The sequence below is a fragment of the Stegodyphus dumicola genome, chromosome X1, assembly GCF_044657685.1.
Source record: "Stegodyphus dumicola isolate Sdum_Otavi_A_Nest chromosome X1, ASM4465768v1".
Taxonomy (NCBI): Eukaryota; Metazoa; Arthropoda; class Arachnida; order Araneae; family Eresidae; genus Stegodyphus; species Stegodyphus dumicola.
The window spans coordinates 76,986,729-77,002,129 of record NC_140780.1 but is presented as its reverse complement, the minus strand read 5'-3'; the positions used below and the strand labels follow the sequence as shown (position 1 = coordinate 77,002,129).

Genomic DNA, 15,401 nt, shown 5'->3' with positions numbered 1-15,401 from the left:
TGACTGTTTCACTGAGTTTTGCTGTTGCTTGCTTAACCAATATCTATGCTATAAGAACTAAAAAAATAACATTCGGTAGGGCTAGGATAGCTGGCGGAAGCAGCCCATTAACAAGAACTCAAGGAATTTTTCAGTTTAACGGAGAACACCCCCCAGGGGAGATTGATTCAGGGGTTTTCTACCCTTATCACCAGACCTCTCAAGAAGATGTACAACCTAGCAGTATATTCAGTGCCCCCACTGCACAAAGATACTGTATGCTTATAAAATCCATACCTTCTGTTTGCCTAGGTCCAAGACTGTGGCATTCAGCCACCTACTACCAACCATTATAGCGATGTTTTTAAACTTATTTCTTATTTTATGTTAAATATTAGATTGTGTTTAATAATAATGCATTCTACATGTTTTTATTTTATTCTTAGAACTGTATTGTGAGAATAAAAGTGGTTACATAGATAATTTTTTCAATTCAACTTGTTCAGAGGTCCTAAATTTTGTTCATTGGTGGTCCTTAAAAATCCTTAATTTCCATTTAAAGAAATGTATACAAATCATGTAAAAAGGTAGTATAACTTTACCATTCATTTCCATTTCAGCACATGATAAAATTTTAAAATATGTACAAAATTTTCAAAGAATTTCATTCGAATCTTTCAAATTCTGATTCAAAGTCAAAATCCGCAAATAAATCCTGAAATTCTTTTTCAGTCATTAGTGAGTCATCATAAATTTCATCACAGCTAGTGCCATTATCGTCACTTAGACAGATTGCATCGTCTTCTGTGCCATCCAAGTGATTGAAAATGCAACAGTTTTTGAATGATTTAATTATTTCAGCTGGGATCATTTCCTAAGTGTCTTTTGCCCACTATGCAATTAAAGTTATGTCCGGCTTTCTAATACAATAGAAGTCCAGAAATTCGCAAAGAACCAGAGGTTCTGCGAATTTTAGGATTTTGCAGAGTTCAAGACAGAAAAGATAAATCATAATATTCAGACTAAGTGTGCAAAATAAATAAGGCATATTAGATACATTTAATTAGATTATTGTATACATTATTACAATAATTTATTATATGCATTAAATTATTATTACATATATAAATTGTTTATATTATATTATTCATTTACATTAGGCTCCTCTGTTTTTAAATCAGCATGAATCTGCTTCCCTTTTTCTCTCAGGAGCAGTCCTAAAATTGGTACCCCATCACTTCGCTGCTGCCATCACTTGTACAAGACGGCATTGATGTTTGCCGATTTTGCCTTATGTAAAGATTTCCAGTTTCGGATTCCGGTGTTAGAATCACGGTTGCTGTAAAATTTCAACAGCTTTTCTTTATTTTTCCGTATATCATACACAGGCCGTGTTGCAATTCCATACGATTCTGCTATAAACCGAGGTGTAGCACCTGCCTCCTCTTTTGCAGAATTTCCGCTTTTTGCATTATCGTCAATGCAACGTGTTTACATTTTCAACGTTGCAAGCAATAAAATCATGAGTGTGTTTGTTATCTGTCATTGTATTAAAAAGTGCTGAAATTTAAAATATTCTTAATTTATCCACAAAATATCCGGATAAAAATAACGACAGCACTAAACAATCTCGTGAAATAACAAAGCTCAGAAAGTAAAACAACGTAAATTGTGAACTTGAAAGAAGAGGTAAGTGAATCGTCTGTTTTTTTACCTTGATGCAGATTGGAGGGAAAAAAAACTTTTATCATGATATTAATAATTTGGTATTTCCTTGATGACTCATTGTTATTCGGTAATTATGACATCAATATCCCGTAAGTATTTTTTTTTTCGATATTTCGTACTCCATGTTGCGGTTTTCGGAACCTATAAACTGAATGTTTATATTTTGAGAGGCAACGCGGATTTCAGGTCTGCGGATTTTCGGTATTTGACTGTATTGTCACCTTTGGTTTTAGTAGGCAAATCAGGTTATAGCCATTCTGCCCAATAGTTGCACATATTCACTTTGAACGGCTTATTTATGCTGACACCCAGTCGTTGTAAAATGGATGTCAGCCCTCCTGGGATCATAGAGAGTGTTGTTTATGAACTTTCTGCATCCTTTTTTACAACATCTGAATGATGCGGTTGAAACATATCCCAAATTAAAAACGAAGGTTTTCCTAAAATTGCACCTACCTTTTTACACCATACATTTTGTAACCAATCAATCATAAGGGTTTCATCCATCCAACCATTTTTCTGGGCGTGAACAATAACACCTGCCGTAAATGCAGTATTTTTCGGTAATGTTTTTTCAAAAAAATTATGGGAGACAACTTATTGCAATTTGCTAAACAGGTGAGAACTACTACGAAACGAGTTTTCTTATGGCCATTTTTTTTTAACATGAATTGTTTTTTTCCCACCCTTTTTATCTATAGTGAAATTTTCAGGGAATTCAAAAGACATGGGGGGGGTTCATCCATGTTTCCTATTTGGGACATTTCAAAATTAGTTAATTTTCTTTTTTTAGTTATGTACTTTTGGAAGTTTATTAATTTATTTTCAAGTTGACTTGGCAATTTCTGTGAACTTTTGGTATGATGGCTTAAACATAGTCCAAATATTTTCATGAATCTCATGCAGCAATGTTGTGATGCAAAAAAAAAAAAAAAAAAGCATTATTTAGAGAAGCAAATGTTCCATCTTTTGCTAGTTACATGGCTCGCAAATGTATTGCAGTTCGAATTATGACATAACTTTGCCGTGTGTTGCCTAAAATCCAGTCACTTAAAGCTTTTCCAGTTCTGGGAAAGATGCCGATCCATGACGCAGGGCCTTTTTAGATTTAGGGGTTTTCTTTAATACAGGCACATTTTCCCTTTAGCCACAAATCATCTTCTGATTCACGCCGAACCTATGTGATGCAGTACAGTTGTTCGTACTTTCCACAAATGAAGCTACTTTGAGCTTGAATTTCACAGTGTAAGACATTAACTTTTGTTTTACACAACTCACTGCAGGGAGTGTGTGGCTCTGAAAGGAACCGTTTTTTTGTAGCTTCCATTAAATTAGACATTATGAAAAACAGGAAAAGTAAAAAAGCATGAGTATGATCAAGGTAAATAGACAGACATTCAGTATGGTTACAGTTACTGATTCAATGCAGTTATAATAATCAAAGAGTGCCTCACAGATATTGTACTGACTGAATTGCTCTGTGATGCCAGATAATGAAATGAAATGGGGGGAGGACTTTTCTAATAAACAGAAAATAAAATCAAAACAAATTTAATTTAAAAAAACTAATAAATAAAATGGAAAGAGTAAATAAAAATTTTGTGTTTTTTCTTTTGAGCGATTAATCAAGTTTGCCGATGTGTCATCAATCGGCAGCAGTTGATTTTTTTTTTTTTTTTTTTTTTTTTTTTAGGTTTTTGCATATAAATCAATTCCCTACTTCAAGGTTTGATTTTTTTCTTAAAATTGTCAACTTATATGCAGGTGTATACAGTAGTAAATATTCTAAATAGATTTTGAGAATAAAATATTGCAAAAATTATTTAATGACAGTAATTGTGCATGCAAAATTTCAACTTTTTGTCAGTGATTGTCGAATATTTTATAAATATATAGGGATGTAAACTAGCATAGATTTTCTACAGTTATTTCTAATTTTACAGTTGAAATTACATATATTATGTTAATTTATATACAGTAGAACTCCAATTATCCGAATCAATGGGGACCGGACCCCATTCGAATAATCAAAAGTTTTGATAATTGGATTTTTTCCAAAAAAAGGGGTCTACGTACACTTTTAATTAATTAATTACTGTATGTTGAAAATGGGAGAAAAAACTATTTTTAAAGTAAAAGTGGTTTTAATTAATGAAAATGCTAAGGCAACACTTTTACATACATGTTATATAGCATACTGTAGAGTACTTAAAAGTGCTGAAATTTATTGTTTGCTGAACATCTCAGTCAAAGTAAGCTGTTTGACTGTCTTCATCTGTTTTTGGGAAGTGAAGTCGCACATCCACTTGACAATAAGAAGTTGCATGTGGCCACACTCTTAATTTTTTTTTAAGTCTTAATTTTTTTATTAAATTCTGAAAGTGATTCAGATATTCAGAGCTTGGGTAATTGTAGTTGTACTTTATATATATAATACTATATTTATTAATAATCAGAATTTTTCTCATTGTTCTTTCAATTTCCTATTTTTATTGAAGAATAATAGTTTAAGTTTTTCATAAATATAACTTATTTATTCAATACTTTCAATGGGATTTAAGTATATGGATCATCTTCATATTTATTTACTTGTAATTTATTGGCATTTTATCTTAAGTCAGATAAAGACAGGAGGTTTTTCTACATTATAAAGATAAATGTTATGTAATTATAAATCAATAAACATGAAATTAATTGTTTGATGAAAAAGCATTTAATAAACAATATTTTATTTCTGAGAATATTTCAAAATAGAGGAGAGGTTTTACTGCTTGCAAAATAATTTCTTGCTGTAAAAGGGCTTTTCTTTAGGAAGAGATTAATCTTAATGTGTTAGGCCTTTATGCAGATATTTTTTAACCCCTTGGGTACATTTGACGTCTGAGACACATCATTCACTTCCCCCCCCTAGGAGCGGATGACGTGTCTAAGACGCCAAACCAAAAATTAAACTCTTGGGTACATTTGACATCTGAGAGATGTCATTCACTTGTTTTTCCTAGGAGCAGATGAACGTGTCTAAAACGTTATTTGAGGTTAAGCACAATTCTGTTCATTTCATTGTAGCTTCTATCAGTCATAATAGAAGAGGCAATTACAGTATTTTGGTGAACATTATTTGCGATACACTGCCTCATTATATCAAAAACAAGGAATATATTTTATGATAATGATAGCAAAAGTGACTTTTAGAAATCTAAAGAAGAAATGTTAAGTGATACTGAAATTGACAATTATAATGAAATACAAAGTGAAGGTGATGAAGACGATATTGAACTAGAAAATGATGACAATTGTAATATAATATCAAGGTTTTGAAGACGCACAAGACATCTATCGAGCAGTGATAGTGAATCTTCTCATGAACCAGAAAATGAAGACAATTGTAATATGAAACCAGGGTTTCGAAGACGCACAAGAGGTCTATCGAACAATGATAGTGAATCTTCTCATGACCAGTATCAGAGGAATGGATTTGTGAAGAAGAAGAAAATGTGGCCGATATAAAAAGTTTTTCTGAAATATCTGGAATTAATCCTTTGAGCCTGCGTAATAAATGAAGTAATGAATGAATGCGTCTTGAATGAAGATTTTTGAGACACTGTAGTAGAAGAGACAAATAGATATGCCAGACAAGTAATAGAAAAAGAAGGTTGTGTAACAAAAAGAAACCAAAGGTGGTTTCCTGTAAGTTCTGATGAAATGAAAGCTTATATTGCATTATGCATCTTGATGTTGCAAATGAAGAAGCCAAAAATGCATATGTATTGGTCAAAAAGATATGCAATAAGTACTCCAATTTTTGCCAGCACTATGCCATGCGATAGGTTTTTTTTATATTTCAGGCTTTCTACATTTTACGGATAATGAAAAGGAAAATAAAGATGACAGAATAAGAAAGATTAGAAATATAGTGGATTACCTAAATAATAAATTTTGTTGCCTTTATACTCCTGATAGTGAAGTAGCTATTGATGAATCACAACCAAAAATTATATCCATTCCAGATGCAAATATTTTCTCAAATAAATCCGTACCCAAGGGGTTAAGTCAACATATATCATTGGAATGGTTAATTTTATGCTGCATGCATTCCAGCTATGGAATAAAGCTTCTACAACAGATCTCTGCGTAAGTTCTTATACTGTATTTGTTAGTAAAGGCTTGGAGAAAATAATGACAAGGTATCTTTTAGACCTGGAAGACCACAACCCATGATCATCATGTATTTCTTTTATCCGTCAAGTGATATGAAAACATTAATGGGTTCTATTAGATTCAAATAACACACTGAATAAAGCTGAAACCAGGGATATATTTTTCACCTTTCCTCTGTGAGCCGGTGTTTAATACCTCTTTGTATTGCAAGAAGTAAAAACTTTTCAAGCAAGTAAATTCTGCTCTTCCTGCCACCACCCCTCTATTTAGCATTTTTCAGAGTAAAGAAAAACTAATGTGAATAAAAATGAAGTCATCTTTTTTAGCTTAGCTGAAATAGAAAATGTTTGGATTTATACAAATGAAAATATTTTTTGTTCAAGTTTAGTTCAGTGAAACAGATGGAAAGAATTTTGTGTAAATAAAAATTAATACTATTCTTTTAATTTAGTGGAAATGTAAGTGCATTGCATATATATGCAAATAAAAGGTAATTTTATGTTGTAAGTTTTTCAAAAAATGTGATAAATGAAGAAATGAAAATCTGTTTACATAAAATATGTGCTCAACTGCAGGGAGAGAAAGAGAGAGGGAATAAAACTTTTTGAATTTGTTTAGTATTTTGATGAGATCAGTCCATTTCAGTCTGGATATTTGGAATCTGGCATGCTACTGTAGCTTCCTTGTAATTCAGGCCAGGTTCGAATCCCAGTAAATGGGCTGGCTGCATTTGTAGTTTCATGGTTTTTCTGATGTGTAATATAAACACAGGCAGTCTACCTTAAGAAATTTCTCTACATAGGCATTTCTTACCTTAGGCAGATAGCCCTCAAGCAAACCAGCTGACTTTACAAAATTTTCAATGTAAAATTGCCTTTTCCATCTTATTGTAAATTATCACTTGTAATATAAATTATTACTTAAATTAGTCCTAAATGCTGATTAAAGCCCTGTATCAGATTAAATAGTTGCAATTAATTCATTTATGCAACCAAAAAAGTATAGTTTTAACATTTGTATAATTACATATTTTAAAATTATATTAAATTTCAGATTCGAATTTTACTATGGAATCTGCATTTAGACCCAAATTAAATGACACAGGACTTGCATTTGAAGATTTCTTTTGGGATACTCCTCCTAGGAATGTAAGTTAAATTTGATTTCTTCTAATATTTTGCTTCATTTTTCTCTTTGTATAAAAATGTCAGTGCATGTTTTACACATGACATACATATAATGTATTTCAATATTTCATAGATTTTTCTATAGTGTATTGTTATTTATATGCATAATTTGAACTCAACATTTTTACATTCTTGTAATGTCCTATAAGTACCCTATAAGTGCTATCATCTTTAATTTTCTGAGTTTCAGATTTTAATAGTTAGATTTCATTCAGAAGTCAAACAACAAAAATCAGCGTTATATTTTTCAAAATTTTCACAGGACTAGTTTCGATGGTTTTCCCAAACCACCATTCTCAGCTGTAAAACCGCAAATGAACAAGATAGGAAATAATGATTAGATAAGATATGAAAGCCTGGACAAGAATAAGCAAGTGGCACCATCTGTTGATGAAACCAGAACTAAAACATAATTTCTTTAAAGGCTGAAGGCAAAGATGAATTGGAATTAGGATCGTTAACTAGAACAGAAAGATTTTTTGAATGTGAAATGCCACTAGAAAATCCAGTTCTCCAATGGAAGATGTTTTTTGAATAATTTTGGAAGCAGAAAAATTGAAAGTGTGATTTTCGGACCAACAATGTTAAGCAACAGATGACTTCTGTGTTTCCTTTTTTCTAAGATATGCCTCATGTTCCTTGACGCGAAATTTTAAGGCTCTCTTAGTTTGGCCAATGTAAATTAAACCACACTGGCAAGGAATCCTATAAATACCCCAGGTATTCATATCCGGAATGGGGTCCTTGAGTAGGGAACTTGGAATTTTATTGATGGGAGAATAAACAACCCGAAAATTAAATTTCTGCAAAATATGTACAACTTTATAGCTAATTGATGAAAAGAAGGTAATGACAACAGAATTTTTATAATCTCCTAAAACAAGAGTGTGCCTTTTAGTGTGTTGAGATGAGAATTTTTTAACTGCTTGATTAATAACGTTGGGTGAAAATCCCCTGTCAATAGCTATTGCTTTTAAATAATTTGGTTCTTCATCAAGGGCTAGTTTGGAGGAGCAAATTTGAAGAGCACGGAAAACATAGGAATGAAATGAAGCTAACTTTTGTTTAGTCGGATGACATGATTTAAAGTGTGGTGGAAGGCAAACGGATGAAGGTTTACGGTAAACCGTAGTGCTGAAATTGGATGTGTTACGTGTAACCAGAATGTCGAGAAACGGGAGAGAATTGCAATTCTCAAGATGAAAAGTGAATTGAACAGCAGGATCAATAGAATTCATTGTTGAAAGAACTTTATTTAAATCATCTTTATTACCTTCAAACAGGGTAAAAGTATTGTCTACGTGACGGAACCATGCCGGGAAGTTTAAAATTTCAAACAATTTGGATTCATAATAATGGACGTACATATCAGCCAAAATGGGACTGAGGGGGCTTCCCATGACTAATCCCTCAGTTTGCTTGTAATATTTATTTTGGAAAACAAAATGTGTTTGTTTTAAACAGAGAGAAGTTAGCTCATGAATTTCGATGCAAGAAAAATGAAATTTGCAAAGTCTGGTTTCTAGACATCTTAATGCACCCTCCACTGGAACATTGGTGAATAATGATTTTACATCCAAAGAAACCATGAGTAAATTTCTAGGAGAAATGTTTTTAACCTTTTTACAAACTCTATTCAATTTTTTATGGTATAAATGTTATTGTCTAATAGAGTTGAAAATCTAGAAACTAAATATTTAGCTAATGGATATGAAGCAGTACCTAAATTTGATACAATAGGGCAGAAAGGAATACCACTTTTATGAATTTTGGAAAGAGCATATAATCTGGCACAATTCGCAACAGATGGGATAAGCGAATGTTTTAAGTTGCTTGAAATGATTTGTGAAAATTTGATCGCAGATTTTATTTTTGACAAGTCCGAAGGTAAAGGATCTTTAAGGATTAGATTATATGGTCCTTTGTTTAAGAGTTTAGTGACACCATCGATGTAAGTGTTCTTATCCATTACGACTATCTGTCCACCTTTGTCGGCCTTTAAAATGATAATATCCGGGTTAGAATGAATTTCGCGCACTGTCGCTCTTTCTCTCGCAGTTAGATTTGGTTTCAAAGGTTTATTATTGAATTTCACGTTATGAACGATAAGATGCCTAATCATTTCTTTCTGTGAATCTGAAAATTTACTGAACTTGAAAGTTTTTTCGATAGGAACCAGAATCTTTGGAATCGAGGGTTTACAGTTTTGTGAGAAGTTAAAATTATATTTTAGAATTCTCTCTTGTTCTTCTGAAAGACTAACATTAGAAATATTAACTATTGGTTTGATGTTTACAGTGGGAAGATTTTTTGAACTACTTTAACTGGAAGACTGTAAAAGACGTTTTTCGAATTTAACTGCAAGAGTATTTTTATGACGGTTAACTGCATTCTCCGTTCTAGACCAAGACTTTTGTTCAAGGGCAGTGAATTTTGGATATGAATTAGCGAGTTCCAGATTAAGCTTATAGAGTTCATGTTCAATTTTGGACAATTGTTGACGTGATGGACTTATGATAGACCGAAGTAAGGCAAGCTTACAATTTAACAGAATTCTTGAAACGCGACTGGAAGGTTTTTGATTAGATTTGATTTGAATAAAATTGGGGATCAATTTTTTACATTTAAGTAAAAAGTCAAGATGATTCAGGAATTTTTGCCATTTCAGGCGTAATTTAGTGAAACGATTAACGGATGAAGGCATGATAAACAACGCAGAAAATCAAACTAAATTAACTAAGCAATAATAAACCACACAACTTCTTTCAACAATGAATTCTATTGATCCTGCTATTCAGTTCACTTTTGAACTTAAGACTTGCAATTCTTTTCCATTTCTCGACATTCTGGTCACATGTAACACATCCAACTTCAGTACTATGGTTTACCGTAAACCTTCATCGGTTTCTCTTCCACCACACTTTAAATCATATCATCCAACTAAACAAAAGTTAGCTTCATTTTATTCCTATGTTTTCTGTGCTCTTCAAGTTTGCTCCTCCAAACTATCCCTTGATAAAGAACTAAATTATTTAAAAGCAATAGCTATTGACAGTGGCTTTTCACCCAACATTATTAATCAAGCAGTTAAAAAATTCTCATCTCAACACACTAAAAGGCACACTCTTGTTTTAGGAGATTATAAAAATTCTGTTGTCATTACCTTCTTCCCATCAATTAGCTATAAAGTTGCACATATTTTGCAGAAATTTAATTTTCAGGTTGTTTATTCTTCCATTAATAAAATTCTGAGTTCCCTACTCAAGGACCCCACTCTGGATATGAATACCTGGGGTATTTATAGGATTCCTTGCCAGTGTGGTTTAATTTACATTGGCCAAACTAAGAGAGCCTTAAAATTTCGCATCAAGGAACATGAGGCATATCTTAAAAAAAAAGGAAACACAGAAGTCGGCCAAACTAAGAGAGCCTTAAAATTTCGCGTCAAGGAACATGAGGCATATGTTAAAAAAAAGGAAACACAGAAGTCATCTGTTGCTCAACATTGTTGGTCCGAAAATCACACTTTCAATTTTTCTGCTGCCAAAATTATTCAAAAAACATCTTCTATTGGAGAACTGGATTTTCTAGAGGCATTTCACATTAAAAAAAAATCTTTCTGTTCTAGTTAACGATCGTAATTCCAATCCATCTTTGCTTTCGGCCTTTAAAGAAATTATGTTTTAGTTCTGGTTTCATCAACAGATGGCGCCACTTGCTTATTCTTGTCCAGGCTTTCTTATCTTATCTAGTCATTATTTCCTATCTTGTTCATTTGTGGTTTTACAGCTGAGGATGGTGGTTCGGTAAAACCATCGAAACTAGTCCTGTGAAAATTTTGAAAATATAACGCTGATTTTTGTTGTTTGACTTCTAAATTGTATTTGTTTGGCATGTTATTGTGTCTTAAGTTAGATTTAACTTTGGCTAACAGATGGCTAATGTTAGAATATTATCTGGCAGAGCTGTGCAAAAGAAAGTGAAACTATGAACATTGCTGCTATTCCTAAAGCATTCAAAACCCTCACCTAAAGTATATGTAATTCATTTGCATCCTGGTGAGGGCTAATGAAAAGGAGAATAGCATGAATCCAAATGATAAAAATTACTTAATTAACACGAAATTTCTTATAGAATTTAAACTATTTGAAAACAAAGGTCGTAGTGACCTTGGATTAGAATTTTATTTGTGAACCTAAGCACTTGTGCCAACCTTCTACAGAATCTCAGTTAGCGTTATTTCTTAGACTATTTAACATTTATCATTTCTTCAAACAAAAGTTTCACTCAGGACCTTTTCTTTGACTTACATTTCCATCCAGATTCCTGGGAGGAAACTTACTTTAGCAAAAATGTACCTTGAATCATACTGTATGTAAATACAAGAATCACCTTTTAAGGTTTTAAATCATTTTTACAGTTCTCCTTTTATTCCCTTAACATCTTTTTTCACCTCTGTCCAACTTTGTAGTGGGTGAATAAGTGTGTAACATTTGTAGTGTAATAGCAACTTCTACCTCTTAACTGAACTATACCAATTCAGAAGTCAAACAACAAAAATCAGTGTTATATTTTCAAATTTTCAAAAGATTAGTTTTCGATGGTTTTACCGAACCACCATCCACAGCTGCAAAAGCGCAAATGAATGAAATAAGATATAATGATTAGATAAGGTAAGAAAGCCTGACCAGAAGATAAGCTAGTGGCACCATCTGTTGATGAAACCAGAACTAAAACGTAATTTCTTTAAAGGCCGAAGGCAAAGATGGATTGGAATTAGAATCGTTAACTAGAACAGAAAGATTTTTTTTTAATGTGAAATGCCTCTAGAAAATCCAGTTATCGGTGCTGCTTTGGTAGACGGTTGCACGGATTTTTGGCGCGATTTTTACAGTTGTCAGCCATCTTGAAAAACGCTGTTTTTACGCATAGTAAAGTATTCGAAACTTAAAAAAAAAAAAAAAATATCGTTAAAAGTAATGGATTAATCTTTTGTTGAAAATGTTGTTTTTTAAGATGGCAGGCAAGTGTAAATAAATACATTTACTATGAGTATAAAATACTAAAGTAAGGCTATTTTTACTTTCATATAGCAAAAAAAAGAATAAAAGCACCGCTATAAAAAACATTGTGCCAACGTTTAATTAGATTAAAATATTACTGAAATTGAATATCGAATTAAAAACCATCCTACCAACTTTTAAAAGAATTAGAATATTATTAAATTCAAATACTTTAAAATATGTTATATAAAATATAATTAACATTAAAACATATGTGACAATAATTATCTCAGCAATTTTTGGAAATAGTGTATTAATTTTTTTAACAAAAATTGAAGTATACAATTATAAAATAAAAGAAAAATATGTATTTACATTTTTTGAGCAATTTAACCTCTTGTTTATTGATAAGTACCACAAAAAAATCGAAATCATAATTGAATCGGCTCTTTTAACCATCTTCATCTGTTATCCACATATCTCGCACTTCATTGAAGAAGCAATTAGCAAAGTTTCCTCCAAAAATTTAAAATAAATTTCCTCTGATGCTATTAACAATTTATAAATAAATCTTTGATTAGGAAAGACAGGTTGGCCAAAATAAGGTCTCAAAGGGCAATTTTTTTATTCCAATACCAATAATTCTTGGTAATTACCAATAACAACATTCATCTTCGAAACGAAGATATCCATTCCATTTGAAATCTGACGAATTCGAAGAGATGAATAATAAAATTTTAAAATGCCGTGGTAATGCACAAATATTCAGTAACCAATCAGGGAGCTGATTACATAACGCATAGAATTAAAATTATTTAAATAATCATTCATAGTAAAATCATTTTTAAAACAAATGCAAAATTAAATTGTATTTTAATATTTAACAGCCATAAATAATGTTTAAAACATTAGATTAAATTTATAGATATTAATAAAACCAATTACTTTTTAAGTAAGGTGACGTCATTAATTACATCATCAACAACATAAAATTTTATAAAATATTATAAACAACAAAATTTTTATTTCAAGTAAAAATGTAAAATTAAATTGACTTTTAATATTTAGAAGCCATAAATAATATTTAAAACACGGAAGTTATGCATAATAAAACGCATTATTTTTTAAATAAAATGACAACAAAGTATCGGTTACCATAAATAACCTATCCAGCAATGGGTTTACCATAAGTTGTATTACTCGCCAAAAGAAAAATCGCCAAAATCCATGCAACCGTCTACCAAAGTAGCACCCAGTTCTCCAATGGAAGATGTTTTTTGAATAATTTTGGCAGCAGGAAAATTGAAAGTGTGATTTTCGGACCAACAATGTTGAGCAACAGAAGACTTCTGTGTTTCCTTTTTTCTAACATATGCCTCATGTTCCTTGACGTGAAATTTTAAGGCTCTCTTAGTTTGGACAATGTAAATTAAACCACACTGGTAAGGAACCCTATAAATACCCCAGGAATTCATATCTGGAATGGGATGCTTGAGTATGGAACTTGGGATTTTATTGATGGGAGAATAAATGACTCGAAAGTTAAATTTCTGCAAATTATGTGCAACTTTATAGCTAATTGATGGAAAGAAGGGAATGACAGCAGAATTTTTTTAATCTCCTAAAACAAAATTGTGCCTTTTAGTGTGTTGAGATGAGTGTGTTTTTCTAGATGCATTTCACATTCAAAAATTTCTTTCTATTCTAGTTAACAATCCTAATTCCAATCCATCTTTGCTTTCGACCTTTAAAGAAATTATGTTTTAGTTCTGGTTTCATCAACAGATGGTGCCACTAGCTTATCTTCTGTCCAGGCTTTCTTATATTATCTAATCATTATATCTTATTTCATTAATTTCCACTTTTGCAGCTGAAGATGGTGGTTCGGTAAAACCAAAGAAACTAGTCCTGTGAAAATTTGAAAATATAACGCTGATTTTTGTTGTTTGACTTCTGAATTAGTATTTGTTCGGTGTGTTATTGTGTCTTAATTATGAAATGTACTAACTTTTCATTTTTCATTTACAATGCTTAAGCTTTTACAATACACGCTATCAAAGGAACATTTGTGCTTTCCATTAATTATTAACATCCATTATTCATGCATAATACTTACAAGGTGCTAAAATACAAAACATTTGATTTACTTACTATAAATGTAGAAAATGCATAAATGCACACTTATGTGCTATTATTTCAAAGTTAGCAATAATAGTGTGTGCATACCTCTTTTCTTCCCTTTTAAAATGCTTGATCCAGGGAACCATTTATTTCTATTATTTATAAGTTAGTACATAACAAATTTTTTAATATGTAGTGATAAAATCCTCATGTATAACTTCAAGAACCCATTTTTTTCACTTCTGTTTATAGCAGTTGATTAATTTCCTTTAATTGTTGATTATACCATTAAAATTTTTAATAGATTTCATAAAAAGAGTTAAAAAATTGCCTAAAACCTTTCTTTCCTCATGGTATACAAAACAGGCTTAAATTTATGGCCTAATATCTGTACGAAAGTTTCATCTGGGTAACAAAATATCAGAAATGAGGATCAAGAAACTTCTCTAAAGACTTCTGAGGATGCATTTTTTTTTTCAGCTACTGGACTAATTATTAAAATTTGGTACTTTGCCGTTTTGCCGGCTATAAAGTCGCTAGTAAAGGTACAGTTAATGCCAAACAGAATTTCCTCGCTGGTAACCTTTTACGCCTCACTTTCAAAATAAGTCACAGCCATTTCTTATCAGATTGATTGTTTATTTCAATACTGGCATACAGTTACATAGAATTTTTACCAGATAGTTCAATTTTATGCCCTAAGGCCATTTGCGGTAATAAGTCAATTAGGATGCAATCACACCGCTCACCTGAAGGCAAAAGTATAGAAAAGGCAAAGTCAAGTGTTAAATTCATCAATTCTAATGAGAATGCACTAGCGAAGTAAAGCACTGCGGTTTTACATAATTTCTGAGTAAGCTATTCGTACGAATTGATATCATTCTTGCATTTAAACTTATATTCCAAATTAAGATTCAACTTGAAATTAATGCAGATAATTACTGTGAGAATTAGATTTTTGTAACATAGTTTACGTGAGATGAGATCACTTGGGGTCAATTGATATGATCCGGAAAATCAGGATGTTGAACCATAAAAGCATAGTAAATTCTTAAATTAATGTCTTTTTACAAATTTATTGGCTTTTGACAAAATTTTAAATGATATTAAAATGTTTATGCCTTCAAAATAAAAAATTCTTAGAACTAACATTCGTTAAAATTTTTTATTTGTGTATATTGTATGTTGTCATCAATAAAGTCTGCTTGGCGAGATTTGCGCCGGC

At 31.6% G+C, this 15,401-nt stretch overlaps 1 protein-coding gene across 5 annotated transcripts in view; it reads left to right on the top strand.

Annotated features, from left to right (window-relative positions):
• The window catches only part of LOC118190830 (nephrocystin-1-like), a 129,881-nt gene that overhangs the window by 30,286 nt on the left and 84,194 nt on the right, over positions 1-15,401 (top strand). For all 5 annotated transcript variants that reach the window (XM_085808277.1, XM_085808278.1, XM_085808279.1 and 2 more), the window contains exon 9: positions 6,919-7,013. In XM_085808277.1, coding sequence (XP_085664403.1) covers positions 6,919-7,013 — 95 coding nt within the window. The remainder of the gene's footprint in view (positions 1-6,918; positions 7,014-15,401) is intronic.